The 21,382-nt window shown below is 41.8% G+C and overlaps 1 protein-coding gene across 8 annotated transcripts in view; it reads left to right on the top strand.

Moving 5' to 3' along the window:
- The window catches only part of ABI1 (abl interactor 1), a 127,902-nt gene that overhangs the window by 78,269 nt on the left and 28,251 nt on the right, over window positions 1-21,382 (top strand). For 5 of the 8 annotated variants that reach the window (XM_054991101.1, XM_054991100.1, XM_054991098.1 and 2 more), the window contains exons 3-5: window positions 13,082-13,258; window positions 17,984-17,998; window positions 18,664-18,764. In XM_054991101.1, the coding sequence (XP_054847076.1) occupies window positions 13,082-13,258; window positions 17,984-17,998; window positions 18,664-18,764 (293 nt within the window). The remainder of the gene's footprint in view (window positions 1-13,081; window positions 13,259-17,983; window positions 17,999-18,663; window positions 18,765-21,382) is intronic. The other 3 variants (XM_054991099.1, XM_054991097.1, XM_054991096.1) reach the window with 1 other exon arrangement.

The following is a 21,382-nucleotide window of genomic DNA, read 5'->3' as shown; positions in this document are numbered from 1 at the left end:
TTTTTTTTCCTCTTAGCTTATAGCCTCAGAGTTTTCAGTTGCTTAGCCAAGTTCTGACTAGGTTCTGGAATGGGGCTTCTTGGACCCTAAATTCACTGGTTCACATATCACATATGGAAGAAGAAAAGCTGCAATCATATGCTCCACAGATGTAAAAGTTCTTGACGTTTCCTGGAGCACTCCTCAGCTTACACTAATGACTAATAATTTACTTTGTGGGCTGTTTAGGAACTTCATCTGGTCCAAAATGTGGCCACCAACCCATGTGGCGGAGGGCTGGGATGCATTGTCTACGGCTAGAGGAGAATTTGTAGCCAATAGCATATATGAATGAACTATTGAATTCGATTTCTCCAAATCAGTAAGGTGTCGGTGTGGTGTACTGATCAGAGTGTTGGATTCGGATGTGGGAGACTCAGGGTCAAATCCCCACTCCGCCATGGAAGCTTTCAGGGTGACCTTCGGCAAGTCACTCTCTCCTGAGCCTAACCCACCTCCCAGGGTTGTTGTGAGGATAAAATGGGGGAGAGGAGAATAATGTAAGCTGTTTTAATAACAGTAACATTCAATTTATATACCACCCTTCAGGACAACTTAACACCCACTCAGAGAGGTTTACAAAGTGTGCCATTATTATTCCCACAACAATCATCCTGTGAGGTGGGTGGGGCTGAGAGAGGTCTGAGAAGCTGTGACTGACCCAAGGTCACCCAGCTGGCTTCAAGTGGAGGACTGGGGAATCAAACTGCTCTTAGCCACTACACCATTGGAGAGAAAAGGCAGGGTATAAATAAAGTAAATAATTTTTCCCTCTCCAAATAATGTCTTTGCACTGCATAGTAACCAGACTTCACAGTTAAAACATATGCCTAAACAGTAAACTATGAAAACTGAAGAATTCCTTAGGGTGTAGGCAGATTTTTCCATCATGCAGCTGGGGGAGGGGATGTGAAAGCTCTCTCCCGTTTCACCTGTCTTGCTCCTTTTGGTGCCATTTATGTGGCCCTAGTGGTAGCAGTTTTGCTGCTGCCAAACTCCGTTTCTCAGCCTCCTTCCTGTCTGTTCACCTAAGCATTGTAGAGCATGGGCAGGCAGGAAACATGCGACCCTCACCTTGATTTAACTTCAGGGGGTTGTCATTTAGCCGGGTTTCTGCCTCTGTGACGTGGTCATAAGGCTAAAGCAGAGTGAGGGCATTACCCTCCCTCTGTGAGTTTTGGCTACGTGATAATATCTGGAGCCAAAGCTGAGCGAGGGGCCACGCTTCTTGCCCTCAGTCTGCCTGCATTTTGTTTAAAAATAGAGAGGGAAATATGGTGCCCAGAAGCAGCAACAGTTGAAGGAAATGTGATTGCTACTGATAGGGAATGGAGTAAACTTCCTCTTTTTCTGGTCCTCCCTTAAGAAGTGGGGCCCCTGATCACAGCTTGTGAAAAAAGTGGTGAAATTGAAAATGTGGAGGGGGGCGGGGGGCTTTGGCTTCGTCAGAGACATTTTACTCAATATGCATAGTTCACAAAGGATGTAAGAGAGCCTGGCTTGCTTTTACCAGGTTTGTGATCCCCCCCCCCATCACAGAGCACATGTGATCTGGTTTACAACAGTAGTGCATGCAGGGGTGTGTGTATGTGTTCTGGAATCCTCCAATCAAGAATATTCTCTGTACTGGAATGTATTGCAGTTCCTTCTTGTTGGTGCCCAGGGAATCCTCAGTTGCCATCTAACCCATTTTTGACTGCTATAGACAAGGTTGCTATAAAGTATTCCCAGTGCACAAGCCACCTTAAAAAAATTTTTTTTGAGATGCGAGAGAATTTGTAATTAAGGCTGTTTTAGGATGTGCTGCTTTCCCACTAGAGACTATTTTAATTTGTGTAACTAATTGTTTACTGTTTCCTGAAACTTATTTCAAGGGGATGGGAGAATGTTCTTGGTAGAAATTAAATGAGATGGTACGTATGAATTTCCCTTCTCTATTGATGGTACCGAAGGGAAAGTATGCAAATTGTGATAGAGTGAAATCTCTCTTCAGATTGACAAGACTGCAGATTAAAGCTCTATTCTTTTCTGTGCCAGGTAGGCATTATTTGGAAAATGGAAAAAGATCTATCACCGAGCCTCTGTGCTAAGGGGAGGTGCAACATTTTAGCGGAGTATGTCCACAGGCATAGCAGAGTCTAGGTTGTAACACTTAACCTTTTGTAATTGCTGTGAGAAGCATCTTGGGGAAAGCTGTCAGCATGTATTAATGAAACAGGTTTCAACAATAAGAAGACAAATAGAGAGAGACTAGGGAAGAGCTATAATTTTCAATATGTAATGAATTCAGTTTTTGTGGTTTTTATAGATGCAATTCAGTTGTAAAGAATTCTGTATCAGCAGTCTAAATGTGCATCAACAAGGCCTGAATTTTGTGGGCTTTATGCAGATGTTGCCTGTGTTTAGTAATTTTGCACTCTTTTATTCTGCAATTACAGTTGAGTATAAGTAACATATTATGGGGTTGGATCCTGTTTAAAACTTCTGAACATGGAAGCGTGACTTCTATACCTCTCCCCTCTCACCGTAGACTGACACCCCCCCCCAAATGCTTATTGTGGGCAGATCCCTAGGGGCATCCTGAGGCTGGATTGCCTCCTGCTTGCATACAGGGGTGATGGGAATCTTTTTGACTTGATCTTAATCCTCTTTCTCTAAATGAAAATTGAGATTTTTTGTTGAGTTCAGTGCCTCAAACCAAGTTCTATACTTAACATGAAATGCATGCACTGCTCTGTATAAAACCCATACTAAGACAATTTTCTGTTGTCCCTTTCTTGCCAGTAAAAACGTTTCTAAAATTAGAACATTTAAGCTATGGAAATTATATGTCAGTGATTTTTTTTTGCTTATTTAAAAAGTTAGCATTTAATATTAAATGCTAAGTGCCAGAATGCCTATGACCTCCTGAAGCAAAGCAGCTGCTATTTATGCAAATGCCAATCTTAACAGGTTTTGTAAAGCAGCTAGAATAACGAGTACTCAGAAGCTGCTGTGAGAAACTGTGCTGCCATTTCTCCTTCCTGTTTAAATCGTTACATTCTGATTTGGGATGCCCTCTTTTTACACACTTGCAGTAACAGGAGTGAACAAGTATCCTTGGAAGCATGTCATCAAATGTCTGTGTTTTATTTCCCTCTCAATTTACCTCGCTGTAATAAATCTCCATTCTATTTTATAGCTGCTGCTGATGAACCAATCAGCTAGAAGCCTCTTGGTGGCCAGTTGTCCTTGCGTAGCTTTATCCTGTGCATGTCTTACTTAGAAGTAAATCCCACTGAGTCCAGAAGGCAGTTTTGCCTTCTGCATTAAGCAGCTGGAATGCTACTAATGAAATGCTCAGCTTCGATCCCCTTATTCTGTGACCAAGAAAGCAGTGGAATTGATTGGCCCCCTTTAATTGTGCTGCAAAGAACACTTGTTTTAATTGAAATCCACCTAATTTGTGAAATATATATATTTCCCTGAAATTTCTTTATCACAACCCCCCCCCCCCCATTAACTATTTCAGTCATACGACTCTGCTGAAGGCGGAAACTCAGGTTGCCACAGAGTGGACATCCCCATGTTGAATTCTTACTCAAGAACTCGTTTCCTTCCCCTGCTCCACATTGATGAAAAGTGAAGGAGTCACCCAAAATGTGATAGCATCATGGCTCAGAGTGATTCTAGATATTACAGAAAAGGGGGGGAATGTGGCACATTTAGGAGAATGATCATGTCTCAGCAATGGAACATGTGCTTTACATGCAAAAGTTCCCAAACTCAGAGCGGAACTACAAGTGACAAAAGGCACAGGTTGGACACTTGTCAGCTTCCCTCAAGTTTTGATGGGAAATGTAGGCAGCTTGATGGAATGTTGGACAAGTGACAGTTGAAAAATCAATTGGACAGCAGTCGGAGAGCCAAGCTGCAAGACCAGGATGCCAACATTTCCCATCAAAACTTGAGGGAAGCTGACAAGTGTCCAACTAGTGTCAGGCATCACTTGTAGTTTGACTCTGAGATCTCAGCCTGCCTCTGTTCAGAGCAGACTTGGAACTCTTTAAGTTCTATGTGTGAATGAAAAGTCACGTAGGAAGAGCTGACAGGGGGAGCAGTTTGCTGCGACAACTGGAAAGTCATTTGTGTGGCTTGTTTTACCTTAATGCCATTGAAAAATTTTTAACCTGCTGACATCTCTCCTAAGGGCCTTTTCCTTGTTACGCTGTAACCATTGTGAAAGCCATTTTTCTCTACGGCAACAAGGAAGTGCTGTACTTCACAGGAGCAGCACTCTGCAAAAGGACAATTTGGGCACACGCTCAGCTCTTGCATTTCGAAAGCTGAAGCGGAATTAGCTCTGACAGCAGACGCTTCGTGTTGTTAGCTATATTGTAACACTCTTTTCAACTGGAGGAGGGAAAAAAATTACAGTCCAGTCTTCAGAGACTTGAGTAGCAAGCGCTGGCAGAATTTTAACATTTCCTTCTTTCAAATAACTCTGTAAAGTGGTATGAGATTTTAAATGGTTGACTTTACATTACAGCGCAGTCATTTTCTGAACCGACTAACTAGTTTTATGTTTATTTTACTGCATTTATATCCTGCTTTTCTCCCCAATGGGTACCCAAAGCAGCTTACCTTGTGCTCCTCTCCTCCATTTTGTCCTCACAACGACCCTGGGAGGTAGATTAGGCTGAGAGAGTGTGGCTGGCCGAAGGTTACCCAGGAAGCTTGCATGGCAGGGTGGGGATTCAAACCTGGGTCTCCCAGATCCTAGTCCAACACTCTAACCGCTAAACCACACTGGTTTATCTCCTGGGGCTGTTTCCCCCCTCCAAAACAGGAATTTGAAGGATCTGCTTTGTGTGATTTCTTTTGGGTGATTAACCAGACCCGTGATGCTTGTATCTTTCCCTTCCTCTAAGGAGCTCAGGATAGCATAGCTGATTCTTCCCTCTTCTGTTTTTATCTTGCCCCGAACCACATGAGTAAGGTTAGGCCGAGGAAGTGATGTGTATGTGTGTAATCAGGCAACTCAGTGAGTTTTGAAGCCAGGTTTCCCCAATCCTTGTCTGGCACTATGAGTGGAACTACAAGTGACAAAAGGCACAGATTGGACACTTGTCAGCTTCCCTCAAGTTTTGATGGGAAATGTAGGCATCCTGGTCTTGCAGCTTGGCTCTCTGACTGCTGTCCAATGGACTTTTCAACTGTCACTTGTCCAACATTCCGCCAAGCTGCCTACATTTCCCATCAATACTTGAGGGAAGCTGACAAGTGTCCAACCTGTGCCTTTTGTCACTTGTGATTCCGCTCTATAACTACACTTGACTGTCCTTTAACTAGATATAATAAAGGCATGCGAGTATCGAGGTCCAGTGCAAAGCTAATACTCCCATCCCTTAACCAAAGTAAGGGCTAGAGGATGGACTCTTAACCAGGACTAGATTACAAAGGGTGCACATGCGTGAATGCAGGTTGCATGGACCTTTGAAAAGCTACTGCCAAAAGTAGAGAGTACCATCTAGAATGGCATTCTATTAAGTTCTTGCTGGAAAGGATAATCAATAATAATTCTGCCCACCCCTGGCCTCCCCATATACAGAAAAATATGCACATGCAGAGGCTCCTGTGGCCCGTGGCCCAGGATTTGAAACTGAGGTTGTGTTCAGATGTCACAGTAGACTGGTTAAGTAAAAGTGTGTGTGAAACCCAACGTGTGGCTGGGCTTATGCATAACCCTCATCTTTCCTCCTCTCTTTTCACATACAGAATTTTATTCATTCATTTAAAACACATGCTTTTTTTCCAGATTTCTGTTTGGTTCCAAGTTTCTAGAATACAAATCCCATTACATTACTCATTGTATGTCCCATCCTATTGAATGTATTGACTTACTCTGTGTAATCTGCCTTGAGTCCTAATGAGAAAGGCAAACTATAAATAATGTAAATAAAATATCTCACCCTATTTCCTCAGGCTCAAGGCAGCAATTGTGGTTAAAAAAACAACTCTGATTACCCACGGAGTACAAATGCAGAAGTGCAGGGTAGCCAGAGTTAAGTTTTTCTTCTCGTTAATTATAATTCTAACAGTGCAATCCTAAGGATACTTTCCTAGGAGTAAGCCTCATTGAATAGACCTTAGTAGATTTCTGAGTAGACCTGCTTAGGATTGCTTTCTAAGTCTGGATGGGTTTATAGTTCTGGTTAGTGTGGGGTTAGTGATTGGCTCCATGTAACCCACATTCATGTGTCATTAATAGCTTTTAATTGCAGTGCATATGTATAAAATCAGGTTCGTGTCCAGTCTTACTTTACTGTGATCTAGTGTGACATCTGGATATAGTCTAGGGTTTGAAGCTGACTTCTAATCACCGGTTGCCAAGAAAACTTGGATAACACTAAGCTAGACTAAGGCTGTATAATATACAACTATTTTTAAGATGAACCAGAAGAATTTATACAGGGGAGGGGAGGGATGAGCAACACACAGCCTGGCCACCAGTTCCTGTGTCCTTAACTGGGACTAGGGGCATTTTAGGGCCTCAGAGGGCTCTCTAACAGTAATTTTAATGGTTTTTATAAGCCAAAGTGACGAGCTAGGTTAGGAATTGAACAAACTACCAGGAACATTGTATCACTTTTTTTTTAAAGGTATCTTTAATCTGTGCTTGTGTGGCATTATTTTCCCCTGACTAATCCCCTCCTTTTGCTAATGAACTCTTCTTTGCATTGTAATTGATTTTCTTACATGCTGTCAGATATGCTAAACAGCCACGGCACATTTCTTTTAACAAAATGCCTGCATGGAACAGTAAAAACATTCTCAAGACTTTATGACGGAGGAGTGGTTTATAGTTTTCCGTAATATGGATAAAGAGGGAGGAAAGCAGTATAAACAATGTAGATCACATCTTCCCATTATTTTAGATAATAAACATTTGTTTAGGGTAGGGAGTCAGGGACCTATCCAGTGCATTAACTGAGATGTATAACATCTTGTTAAATGCACTTTTACAGGAAGAGGAACGTTGAGGTCTGAGTTCTGCATACCAGTGATATGATTCTAAACTCTGATTATTTATATTATTGTGAAGAGTTACTGGGGAGAGAAATTATCATGGTATAGCCAAGTCTTATCAGACTCGGAAGCTAAGCAGAGTCGGTACTTGGATGGGCGACCACCAAGGAAGCACTGCAGAGGAAAGGGTCTGCAGAGTCTTCCTGCTTCTGTCTTGCTTTGAAAGCCCCTTGCTGGGGTCTCCATAAGTTAGATGCAACTTGACGGCACATAAGTGCACACACAAAGAGTTACTGAAGGAAGACAGTAAATGGTTGTTGTGAAAATACATCGAAGACAGTAAACTTCAACGTTAGGAAAACTTTTGCTGTTTGTGTTTGAGCTGTTATGCAGGAGATGGCAAATAGTTTTTTTGTAAACACTATACTGCCATTGATTTTGACTGGATTTAGGGCAACTTCTTACAATACAATCACCAGTGTTGCGCTATTGTTTTGTGCAACTAATGTTTGACCTTGGATGCCGCATGCAACACTGTACATCTTTAAACAGCAATGTGTAGATGTCTGCAAAACCTGATTGGACCAAGTTTTCCAAATACATGTATATTGTGGTTTATAGTGTAGGTTTGTGTATGAGCCCACACAGTGACCATTGACCAAAGTCGCTACTTAAATGAAACACAGCTGGAAGTGTCAGTGCAGAAATTTGGTTCCCAGCTTTCTGTCTTGTATGAATTTAGGACCAGAATGCAAATGCTGTTCTGTCTTGTGTGTTCACAGATTGGAGGTATCTTGTGTCTCAGAACAATTCATGCTGTAGCAGCTGTGTGCTGCTAGGTGTAGGGCTGGTTACGTCAAATGACTCAGAGCTGTCAGAAGAAAATTACTCTAAAAACATAATCTTTATTGTTTCTCTTCTGCATTCTTTTTTTTTTCTTTGAAGGAAATTCCTTTTCTCTGTCAGAAAAAAATGCAGCTGTGAGTACCAGCAAACATCAGGAAATAGCCTTTCACCAGTCCTGAATTTTCCTTGCCTTCCTGAACAATATAAGCCTGATGGCCAAGCACTCCAATACTTTTTTTCCCCTTTCATTATTTGAACTCTCTGATATGTTTCTCTGCTTTTCGTTCTTCTGTTTTGGAGCACAGAATTCATAATTTGGTTCTAAATTGCTGTCTGGCCACCTAAACCACATTAGGTGGAACCAGCCAATGAAACATCAGTGATGTCTGTGCCTGCCCTGGTTCCAGAGATCAGCTTGGGTTCTTGGAAGTTCCTCTGGCCTAGGGATGCCCAGTTATGTTCAGCATTTGAGCATTTCTGGAATTTTGAGAATGGGAAGTGGGCACCAGCACCATGGAGTTCTGTAGCTGATCCCAAGATACTGGGAGGTTGCAGGCCAGATAACCATACATGATGGAGGCAGCTGTTTCTGAATGGGAGCTCCCTGCAGGCACAAAAATGATGCCTTTTGAAATATTTCCTGCTTCAGTGAGGAATAGGAAAGCCAAGATTGACTAGTTGCTTTGGAAAAGAAGGAAATGGGCACTATGAAGTCCATTGGTGGGCTTCATGGTTCCTCTTCCTTTTTTTCTGCCTACTAGTTCGGCCATTGTTTCTCCAGCAGCCATGGGTACAACACTGGAGATTACTAATCTAGTTTGATGAGGCTTCTTGGAAGTTAAATTGCAGTTTAAAACAGTGTTCGTTGTTAATGCATACCAAGATCTATCTGAAATGCATGATTCATAATCCACCACCACCCCGCCCCTGGTAAGTGCTGCTTGAAATCTAACCATACTATAATAGGGAAGCATATTCAGTACAAGCCTTCAGTTCACTGTGATTCCAGATATTGAGAAGCCCAAGTGTTGCAAGGTTTTAGTTCAAAGATTCTGTTGTGTGAAAAAAATGTGTGTTTGTGGCACTATTAATGTGGAAGAGTCTTTTATGAGATTGCTCCTTTTATTGTGAGATTAGAACAGAATTGCTTTTTTTTCTTGTTAGGAAAAAATCCAATATTGGCCAGTTCACAGGCAAACATGATTTAACAAAAATGGGGACAAAGATCATTTAGTTTCCTATATTGTAGCTTCTTTGCTAACCAAACTGCAAAAATGAGAACAACTATTATGGAAGTGAATGATGCATGCTCTGTGTAAATCTCTCTATAATTCTTTTTTGTTTTGTTTCACAAGATATTCAGTTTTATGCATATGTGTACTCTAAAGACTTATACTGATTTTTTTTTTGCTCTGGCTCTCTGCTGAGACAACAATATGTGAAATATTTATGCCGTGCTGCATCCGGAAACCAGATTCAAAGGGCTGGCACATCTAGTCACATTTGCAAAAAACAGAAACAAAAAATGATCCCAGGGCCTTCCCAGATCTGAAAGAAATTGGTGAAGATGTGAAGCACCAGATGGTGAACATCTGGTGAAGCACGAGAAGCTGCACTTAGGGCAGTGGGAGGAATGGGAATGCCTTAGTGTGTGTGCATGCAATCATTTGTATGTGCCTGACATGGTTTTTGGTACTCTGAACACAAAAAAAGACCAATCCATGATATGTACTTTTATGAAGGCCGAATCAAGATTTGATGCTGGACATTTCAGGCTCTTCCCTCCCTTCGGTTCTGTACCTTCAAGCTGTCCTACTTGTTGGAATGTTGTGGATTTTATTAAAATCCTGTCCACAACATTTTTGGAAAAAAACTAGAGCAGCTCTGCATTACATTTGATGGGGTTCCAGTTCATTTAACATGGTGATACCTAAAGGGCAGCAGTTACTTACCATAAATCTCAAGGTATGCCAGGAAACTGCATTTCTTTCTCACGAGGCTAGCATTACAAGCTATTTAAATGTAGCAGCACCTGAGTTTAATGAGTCTGCTTTCGTGAGGTAATTTCACATATTTGGCAATTATCTCCTCTCAACAGAGAAAGAGAGGCTTTAATTTTTCTTGGGCCTTTTCTTGGGGGAATTGTGACCTGACATTACCTCATGCAAGTTAGCAACTAAGTTTGGAACTGCTTTGTTTTATTTGAGATATGCCTTCCCCCAGATTAAAAGAAGCAGTCCACGGAAGCCAAGTTGACCCAAAGGTAACCTGTGATGCCTGGGTTCAAATATGTCAGGTTTGGCACTGGGAAATGCCTCCCTTTCTTGGCCTTTGTTTCTATATCTGTCCATTTATATCTGTCAAGAGGGTGCAGCAGTTATGCCACAATAAATTAATAATCTTTAAAGTGTCACAAGACTTTTAATTGGTTCTGGATAAAACAAGACTAAACCACCTAAAACTGTACCAATTATGGCTTCTTTCTCAATCACAGTAACTTGGGATGGGTCTGCTTCAGTAATGGATAGGGAATAAAGTAGAGAGACATACCAGTGTTTTAAAAATGGGTTCTGCTGAACCTTCTTTTGTAGCTTTGGTACTGACTGCAAAATTGTGAGAATCAGTTGTGTGTGGTTTTTTAATTATTTTCCTAATAGCTGTCAAAACAGCCCAGAAAGCATGTGTGTGTGGTGTGTGTGTGTGTGTGTGGACAATGTCTAGTGAAATTTCCAAAGCTGTCAGAGGCATACTAAGTCCTTCCTGCTCATTGCATGACATTGATCTTGCATGAGCAGAAAGTATCTAGTACCAGAGAAACATGCTCCACAATGGAACAATGGAGTTTCTGCCAAATCCTTGAGTGACATGACATCACTTACAGGTTTGCTCCCAGAAAGATCATCATACTGTTGTCATGACAGTGCCCTCCTCATGTCCCCATCCCCTAGGTCTCCTGGCTGACAATCCTAATGATTAGTATTGTGTGCACAATAATGGCAATCATCAATATTCTTCTCTGCACTGTGAGGGACATTGAGGATGGTGTTGCCTATGCTCATAAGATGCACATGCAAATTTGTGCACATGGGCTGATGAGTTCACACTATCTAACAGCGAATCTATGAACACGAAAAGCAGATTTTCCATGTTCCCTTTTTTTTTTTGCATATGTACAGCAGCATCCATGGTAGGGTTGCATTCATCTAAAATCTGTACTACATGCATAGATGTTGAACCAGTAATCCAGTTGCTGAAAACAGGCATGTGTCTTGCCAACTGAGAAGCTACTGGGATGGTGCATTTTTGCTCAACCTAAAATTGTGTCTTAATGCAGTAAAAACCATCAGCTACTTTTCTCAACCACTTATACATGCTGATTTATAATACAACATTTTGGAATAAGGTGGTGGAGACAGCCTCGCCAAGTGTGAGAAGGACTTTAGTCATTTATCTTACCCTATCCAGTCTTAATTGGAAGACATACTGCTAAGTCCCCAGCACGTTCTGAGTAAACACAAACAATACCTTCATATAATTTAATATCTCCAGTTTCCTAAGCAAAGGTTAATGGAAAAGCTTTGTAGAGGTAGAAGAAGTTCATTGGCAAATTGGAAATGTAATTCCTACTAGAAGCAGAGGATAAAACACATCATTGACTCATCCAAATTGCTTTTGCTTAAAAATTACTATGGAATATCAGAACATGTTTTTTTTTCTTCTAATCCTTTTGAGGGCATCAAAGCAAAACAAACCATCAATATCTAATTTTTTTCTGCTCCCTCCACTCCTGTCTTTTAAATTGCTGCTTTGAGTGATCAAACACCCAATATTGTAACCTGGAGAATAGAAAATGATGTATAGGTTCCTTTATGATCACTGTAATAAAGGGGGGGGGAATCTCATGATGGCTTAAATTATTCTAAACATTTTGACTACTTAACTGATTAACAAACGTTTCCACGTTTTGCTGTGTTAACTTTACATTTAGCTTTACAGCCATTTAGGGACTCTGTTTTTTTAGGGTTTATGGTTCATGCATAAGCCATGGCTTATGATTATAGAAACAAATCTTAGGAATCCTCGTGTACTCCTTACTCTTTCCCCCCCTTAGTGCATGACTTAGAAAGTAAATTGCTTCAAAAAAAGAAGAAGCAATCCTAGCCTGTGGATTGACTGTTTAATCCTGGTATGGAGGTGAGACATAAACCCTAGTTGTGGCTTAATAACCATAACCAATCATGGCTTGCAGAAACAGAAGGGACTGATTCCTGAGCTGGTGGAGAGGGAGTGAACCCAAGAATTTCCCAGGTTTATCATTATATGTGAATTATGCCTCCATTATCTGCAGTTTAGAAAACTCCCATGGCAAGGAAGCTAGGAGAGGGCAGTTAATAACTTGAGAGGGCTATACCATTAAAGGGTCTGAGTGGAATTTGTGAGTAATTAAGGATGGAGTGAAGGTAGAACGGTTTGCTAAATTCTGCTCCTCTAATGAAAGTGTCCAGGCATTCCACTGTTGTCATGTTTTCCCTTTACCATTGTCATGTCAAAAATTACAGATTTTATTATGGGAGTGCACTGACTGTAGAATTTGGGCTTTCTGGTCTCAGGATTTGATTCCTCCTAAGACAGGTGCTTCTATTTCTTCCTCTATGTGCACTCTGTTTCTTTTTCTTTCTTGGTGCAACTCCAGGTGAGGAAATTTTCTTCCCTGGGAAGATATGTGAGTGGAATTTTATTTACCTTTACTAGTATCCTTTTGTGTAGTTGGCATGGGGAAAGTTACATCTAAACATGAACATGCTAGCCACCTTCTAGTTACAGAACTGTTCCAATAAATACAGCATTTTTGCTTTTGGAGCAATTTTATGTATGCTAACTATTCCTCACACTGTTTCTTTTTTGATGAATCATTTAGATTCAGAACCTGCCCTGTCCAAAGAGATCAGTCTTGCTATTGTCAGTTGAGCATTAAAAAAAAAACCCAGGTCTCTCTGTGCTTAGAATCTAAATCGAACAGGGCAAGGGGAAGTGACAGAGGGGAAAACAGTGAAAAATAGTTGTTAATTCATTTGCTTAAAAATATTGTTGACATTTTGCAAATCTTTTTTTTTGTGTCCAATGTTTTAATATCTTTACATTGTGATCATATATAAATTGGATGATTTTGCTCTTTTAAAAAATGTAGACGGTGGACATACACAAAGAGAAAGTGGCCCGTAGAGAGATCGGAATTTTGACAACCAATAAGAACACATCCAGAACTCATAAAATCATTGCGCCAGCAAACATGGAGCGTCCTGTAAGGTATATTCGAAAACCTATAGACTACACAGTGTTGGATGACGTGGGCCATGGCGTAAAGGTAAGAAGTCAAGCTTTCCCCATCACCAATTATTTGCAATAGCAAATAGTACTTGAGATTCATATTATTCCTTGTGAAGTAAATATGTGCTGTCAAAAAACTCAGTTGAAATACTGTTTTGAAATACATGGCACTATATATATTTTTGCTGAAATGGCAGGCAGTTTTTGTGTACACTCCTTGCCCTGTTCCTCAGACTTTATACCCTGCCCCTTTATGAATTTATTTCACCTTTGTAGGTCCCCTCCTATCTACTGATAACTATTTGCTTAGTGGCACAAACATACAGAGATCTCAGACACACAAGTTTACATTCCAGCTGCACACACACAAGCTGTACATTGGGCCAAAATAATTTGCACTTCTAAACAGAATTGTATGGTGTATGTTCTATTGAACTTCGTAGGATGTAACTTTATGAGATGGGGCTGTAATAGCATTTCTCCCCATACATGTGTGCATTTGTGCATGTTTACACTCTTGCTTGCATCCATATTTTGAGGAGTCCAAAGAAGGAGAACAAAAGTTTTGCTGATTTTTTAGGTGGTGGGTTTTTTGGGGGGAAACTGAGTTTTTGTACACTGTTACCTTCAAATGAGAGCCCACAGCAAAGGCAGTACTAATACTGGACTGTTTTATGTTATACATGTAACTTGGTGGGGTGGTGGGTCAAGGAGGACCATTATAAAGATGCCTGGAAAGAGGCTGTGGGCTTTTGTCACTGCCAGTAGAAGAGTTGAAGAAGTGGATGGTTGATGCTCAGTACCCAGTCAGTGCTAAGTTACTTTGCAGCAGCTTGAATGCCTTCCTCCCATGTGTGCTTTCATCTTTTTCTGTAATAATGGAGGGTACAAGCACCCCCCCCCACACACACACACACTACTTGATTTCCTGCAGTCAGGGAGAAGCTGCTGCTTGACCAGCAACCCTCTCTCTACCCCCTGCCTTACCTTGAGGGAACTGCTGACTTTAGGGCAGCCTGGCAAAGATGCTGTCCACTGTCCCTCCCACTAAGTTTGTCATGTTGATAGAGCATGAAAGATCATGAAATGGCCGTACTCTTGCAGGCACCACTTCCAGGAGTAAATGGAAGATCGCCTTGTGATATCTCAGAGTCCTCTGGGTGGGGCTCTTATTCTTGGTGACAGCAGGTGGACCAAATACCTTTGATTAGCATTCTGCTGGGCAGTAGGTCTTGCGAGGTTCCCAACTACGCTGATGACTGATACCAGTTCTACAAGGGAGACTCACCCCACAGTTAGATAATCTGTGGCTTAGAGCTTTTTGTAACTCGCAGACACCAAGAAGCAGTGTGCTGTCTTGATGAAGGATTCCATCACAGTGATGCTTCTAAACCCATTACGGGCGTTGGTATTCTAGCCATCAAAAATGCATTTTAGTTTTCCAGAAAGTGCCATGAAAGACTTACCTTCCAACTGACTTTCTTATTCCATAGCATCATCAGTACTTTTGAGAATTTTTAAGAAAAAGAAATCTGAATAATAATTCTCTACTTTTTTGTTGTTGTTCTCCGTAATACTTCCATCCATAATTTTCCAGTTAGCCTCTTAACTCTGAGAATTTTCAGTGTTGTTCTTGCATAACAGCTGCCTGCAGTATGGGAGAATGTTTCATAAACGTGGGCACAGCGAAACAAGTTGAATCTTTTCCTAGCCATTTGTAAGTTGCCCCCGGCTAGGAGCAAGTTAATTAACAGGTGGCAGCTTCCTCATGGCTAGGAACAGATCTAACCTGGGAGGAAGTTTAAAGGCTGACAGATTAGGAATTGGCTAACCTGTCAACTTGGTAGACCTACTAAGATGCCCCTGCAGTATTATTGACAAACCTAGTTGCTTGTTAGGTAGCAGAATGGCACCAGCAACTTCTGTGCTGTGGACTGCCAAGGTTGTGGGAACTAGGAGTGAAAAATCCAAATATTCTGTATCACCCTGGGCGTGGGAAAGGTGCGCTGATGAATAGCAGCAATATTCCTGTTCCAACCAATTACCTTGTATCTGAATGTGAGAGGTGACCCAAAGGAATCCTTGTCTGATGGCCCAGTGGTGACTCTTCATAGTCTTGTGTGCAGTCCTTTGTTTCAGAGGACTGGATCAGCTAATGCTTTAGTAAACTGTCCTGCTGAGGAAATGATGACAAATAGAGCCCTTCCATTTGGGGCTACTTCCACCATTATGCATTTTAAAATTTCAGATGCCATTTTGTGACTAATTTGTACCCTGGTTATACAGGTGAGAATCTGGAAAACACAGAAATACTCTTTGCTGTTCATTTTGTTTTGGCCCACCAGGGTTTCCCCAAAATAGAACGCTCTTAGTAAATTAAATCCCATGGTCTCCAGAGGTCTGCTGGGAAGCTTTCACTAATTATCTAAAATATTGATAGTAGGTCCTCTATTGTCGTTCTACTATTTCTGTTCAGGGACCTAAATGAAAGACTCATAGTGCCTGTCAGCTGCTTGGACATTGGAGTCTTCCACAGTATGGTTTACAGAGAGGAGAGATGTATATGTATTAATTTTCATTTACAGTCTTTCTCACTGATACTCGTGGTGGATTACAAGTATGATAGAAGTATTCAATCCATCAGTAAGCTGATTACAAAATGTGATTATATTTGGATGATAATAGTATTTGAATCTAACAGCAAAGATTCCTAGTAAAACAACAGAATGCATTGGGGTTGGGACTGAGGAACTGGAAGGGGAACACACATTATCCTGAATAGAGCTCACCTCCCAAACTGCTCCATTACATCACAGCAATAGTGCTCTAAAAAAAGGTGCGGGGTTTTCCCCTAATAATCTCAGGCAGACAATTCCATAATGTGAGGCTGCCACAGAGAATGCGTGTGGACAGGCGGTTGTCAATTTACCTGTTTGCAGGGTGGCACCTTCAGAAGGCTTTGCTCTGATGAGTGAAGCTGCCGTGGTGGAACATAACAGGAGAGGCAGTCTAGCAGGTTCATGAGTCCAATGCCATGAAGAGCTTTGTAGGGGATATTTAGAGTCTTGGATTTAGCCCAGTTCCTCTCTGGTACATCCATTTTTAATAGGGTTTTCCAGATTCCCCAAGCTCTAAAAAGAGGTTAATTGGGCATCCCATGTTCTTGGGAGATAAGGCGGAGTGTAAAAGAATGAGGTGGGAATTCTCTAGTTCAGGTTCCATCTTGAGCTTAATGCATAGCCTTTTCCAGGCCCCTGTTACTCAATTTCATGTCCCTGCTCTGGAGGATGGAAATAATAATACTGACTCACCTTAGGGGATTTCTAAGAAGATAACTAAGCTAAAAATTGAAGTGAATCAGAATTACAGGAAAAGTACTGTGCTCGTGGTCCAAAAGCATCACAGTGCTAGCAACTGGCACTTCTGCTAGTGCGAAGGATTAAAGCTATAATGATGCTCTCCCCAAGTTCATGACATTCGCAAATTTTGCACTTGCTGCTTCAGCTGCTACGGCTCCATGCCACATCCTTCAGAAATGGTTTTTTTGAGGGATTTCAGAAGGCTGCAGTCAGAGAGTACCATTCTGTGAAAGGAACTCCATAATAAATATTTGGGATATGGACCTATCCCAAGGATAGGAACTCCATAATAAATATTTGGGACATGGACCTGTATAAATACTAAGCATATTCTTACGATCTTCAGGGCCCATGCAAAAGGGATGAGTTGCTGTGCAGAACATGCTTCTGTAGAGGAAACAGCAAGCTAATGCAGATTAGGGGAAAATAGACTTCTGTTTTTTAAAGTGTAGTATACTAGTAACTAATGAAGTACACACCTTTTTAGCAGATTTGCCTCTTTGTGTAGGCATATAAAATGCAATTTTTAAAATCTGATATTAGAATTCAGAGCCAAATAGCTACATAAGAAGACATTTCTCCCAAATTGTTTATGCAGATATTTTAAAAAAACTCTTTATATCTGTTGATTATTCCTAATTTGGAAGCACATATAGACTTGGTGATGGCACGGCTTTGGATGTAAAAAGCCCCAGGTCTGATCCCTAGCATATCCAGGTTTGATAAATCAGAATGGATTTTTAATAAAAAGGTCTGGGAGAGTTTTCAGACTTGTGCCATAAAGAAGTGCTGCCATCAGAGTAGGGATATTGGGTTGACTCTCTGTTCAGGCAGCTTCCCATGTCATGAAAGTGACAAGTACGGAATGGGAACATGCTATTAAATTCCTGCACACAGCTCTCTGGAAAGATGTTAGTGCGAATTCAGCTGACCAGGAGCTGAGTCAGTTATCTCTGTTCAAGTGGCTGCTGGAGAAAAGCATACCCACAAATAATGGAATGCCAATCAAAGATGGGAAAGTCAGGCTTATTTTTTGTGTGTGATTTCGTATAATGCCCTCTTTCTGGAGTAGGGGATTCATTTCCTAGGCATCAAGAAGTGTCCCCCTCCCCCAAATTTGCAGGCTCAATGTGGTGGTTAAGCATTAGTTTTGATAGTGTCCATTGCTCTATTTCTTAAAAAAATGCTGAGGTGCCTCTTTGGAAGAAAATAAATTCTGCTTTCTCTGTGGTTGCAAATAAGAGCTATTTTTTTTTGTACCTGGCCTACAAATACCAGTTACAATGAGGGGGGAAATGCTGCAAATACTGTATTTTTATTTAAACCTGCCATAAGAATAATAAAAATTAGATTTGCCATTAATTTCTGCTTTTCTTCCTCCTTTTTCTTTTTGCCAACGTAAGTGGCTAAAAGCCAAGGTAAGAGGAGTTATTTCTCACTTGACCTGCAATGCCCCATGACAGTAGAGACTGCTGAGCCATTGTACCTGAAAGCTAGCTCTCTCCTGTACTTTTCTCTGCTCTTGTTTTTCTGTAGGTTGTATTAGATGTACTGAACTTTAGCTCCCACCTGGCAGTTAATATATCATGAATATATTGACAAATGCATTTTTTTATCCATACATAACGTTAATTTTGCCTAACACACATAGCGCTTGGCTTAGATGCTCTACCCTCTTACTGACTTGTATTTTAGACAGAGGTTCTCCAGAAACACTTGCATGCCTGTGCTAATCAGATAGCTGAACTAAATACATTAGTAAATCTTCGATTCAAAATAAATTCAGTGGATCCAACAGATTCACTGAAATCAGATTTGTGTAACTGAGCCATGTTTTATGCTTAGCTTAGTTTTCATTGACTGTGGGTGTAAATTCTCAAAAGGGAGGGGGAAAGATAGTAAAAAGCTTAGACATGGATTTTTCTTCTTGTGTTTTAATCCAGTATGCAGTAAAAAGAAGCTGTGGTTTAACAGCTTTCTGGGAATCATCACTTTGTATAAGCGTATACAAATATTGCCTTGACATACTAGTTGAGTCATTTCAGTGCAGAAAAAAAAATTAAATCGTTATTCTGGCTTTCAGCATGGAAACAATCAGCCTGCAAGAACTGGCACTTTGTCAAGAACAAACCCGCCTACACAAAAACCACCAAGTCCTCCTATGTCAGGCCGGGGAACTCTGGGGTAAGAATAAGATGATTTATTTTGATTTTGCATTGACAAACAACATTGTCTTTAATTGCACGTGCCAATGTTATCTAGAAATACTGTGCTGCTTTTTTTCTTCTTGTGCCCTTCTAGTGTTGCATTTTTAATTTAAAAATATTAAAAATATCCAATTAATTCCTGTGAAAATCTAAGAAGTGACCTTCAAGACTGCAAACTGAGTGTGGAGTCTATTGTCATACTTTCTGTTCCAGTCAAAATGACAGTCGAATGGATCTGTGCAGTCTCAGTCTTCTGTGTACACAAGCTGTACGCAATTTCGATTAAACTCTTGTGCTGAATCCAGACTAACTTTTCCACAGGTGCAAGGATTTCCACTCACAAGGAGTGGTCTATAGGCCTGTCCCCTCCCACCTCTGGGCAGCCTGAAACATCCACTGAAATCTGGTTCGGGGGGGGGCACCCCTTCTACAAGAACAGGACTTGAGGGGCAGTTTGGGCTGCCATAGGAGGTGGGGGGAATTGCACTCCAGGAGCAGAAATCCTTTCGTCCATGGAAACATGGAAATAGGGATGAGCATTGGGTGATCTGGCTTTTCATATCTGATTATATAGCCAGATTTATGCCAACCCAGCATAATCCAGCTATACCAGATCACGTAAGAAAATCCTGGATCAGATTTGGGAGCTGGGTCTGATGGGGCAGATTAAGCTGAGTTTATTCAGTTTAATCTGGTAAATAAGCTTTCATTGGCTTCTAGGCATTGCATGGGGCGGTGGGGGCGGGGGAGAATTGTATCCTTTGACCTGTAGCCCTGATGGCTCTCCATGTTCCTGGCTGGCTTCTCTGCATGCTGCTGTCTCCTGTGCCCTCATAACACTCTCTGCTGCTGTCTGGAGCTTGCCGTGGAGTCAGCGGTGCTTTGAGCCAGCCACTTCTTTGCAGTTTGCGCTGCCCTCTTGTTGCTCCTCCATCCCCGAGCTGAGCCCCAAGAGCCTTCAAGCTGCCTGCTTCTTTGTAGCTTGCACTGCTGCCCTCTCACTGTCTCTCCATCCCCAAGCAGAGGTCCAAAGAGCCCTTCAAGCTTCCACTGGCCACTTCTTTACTGCTCATGCCACTGCCCTTTTGCTGCTCCTCAACCCCGAGCTGAGCTCCAAAGAGCTCTTCAAGCCGCTGCTGGCTTGTCTGGGATGCCTCACCTACCCCTGCTTCAGTTTGGGAGTCTCTGGTTTGACATTGGGGTTCTTTGGGTTTACCTTGCAGTAGTTTGGTTCTGTTGGGCTTTGTTGGTTCAGCTTGCATTGGGAGTGAGACTTGCATTGGGATTGGCTGTTGGCCAAAGGTTGCCTTTTTTAAAAGTTTCTCTTTGTCTGGAAAGCCTTGGAAATGTTTCCCCCATAGGAAACAAGGAAGAGTGGCTGAGGCACCTTGGTCAGGGGCCCATAGGATTGGATCCCAAGGTCCAGTCTTCCTGAAATATGGGGGAAGGGGTCTTTAGTGTACAGGAAGGAGTAGGTTCCCTGCGAGTTTTGTGAAGTTTGCTTGAAAAATGCCTCCTCACCCCTGGAAAGAGGATAATGACTGCATAAATTCAGAATTCTCTAATCTTGTTGAACATGTTTGAAGAATCTGACCCAGATTTCAGGGATACTGGATTTTTTTTGGTATCCCTGAAACCTGGATCCAGATTGACTAATTTTTTTGGGGGGGGGTGCACACCCCCTAGATCCAAGCCCTTGTTTCTTACAGGGCTTTTGCTCTGAATGTGTGGCTGGAACATCCATTTTGAAAGTACAGTGTTTGTGTGGGGGGAGGTATATTACGTATACATACTTACTTAACAGCGATCTTAGTTTTGCTTGTTTCTTAGAACATTGTAGGAAATCTAATTGAGATGGAAGTTGTAGGGAATCTGACTGCTAGCTAAAGATGAGGATATCATGACAGGCTGAGGAGCCTGAGCAGCCAAGGTTAGTGGATTAGGAGTACCAGAGGAGTACCAGGGAGGGCTCAGCATATGTGAGGCACCCACTGTCAGTGTACCATTGGCACCAAAGGCTGGCCGGCCAGAGCCTGCAAAGGAAATCTTGTCAATAATCTGTGATATAGCTGCCAGATTTCACCAGACAGAACATGAACCCAGGCCCATAGCGTCCCCCTCCCCAGGACCCTCTCCCTCTCCTGAAGTGATGATGACAGAAGTCCTGGCCTGAGGAGGCACAGAAGAGGCAAAGGCCAAACTTGTTACATGCCATCTTCCTGAAGGACTAGAGTGGGGTGCTGAAGGTAATTCTTCCTTGGAGGATCCTGACCTGTGCACAGCACTATCTCAAGAACTACAGCATCTGCTGACAGGCTAGCTGAAGCCAATTACCTCCCAGCCTACTTAGGCTGAGCCCTTTTAAATCAGCCTTGCTGTATCAACCACTCCACCAGGCACAAACCTTCTGTTAAAGGCTGTCAGCCCCAAGGCGGAGGGTCTTGTACCTTGTTGAGGAAACCCAACTGGGCCTGAGTGCAGGGCAAAAGAGGTGTACAGACCTCACTACAGTGTTTTATTCCTACAGAAGCATAAATCCATTCTCCGGGTTGAATTGACTAATTGTGCTCTGCTATAGAGGCCCCCAAAAGATGG

This window comes from Eublepharis macularius, chromosome 11 (assembly GCF_028583425.1).
Source record: "Eublepharis macularius isolate TG4126 chromosome 11, MPM_Emac_v1.0, whole genome shotgun sequence".
Classification (NCBI taxonomy): domain Eukaryota; kingdom Metazoa; phylum Chordata; class Lepidosauria; order Squamata; family Eublepharidae; genus Eublepharis; species Eublepharis macularius.
Note: the sequence above shows the minus strand (reverse complement) of the source record. Positions and strands in the feature narration are given on the sequence as shown.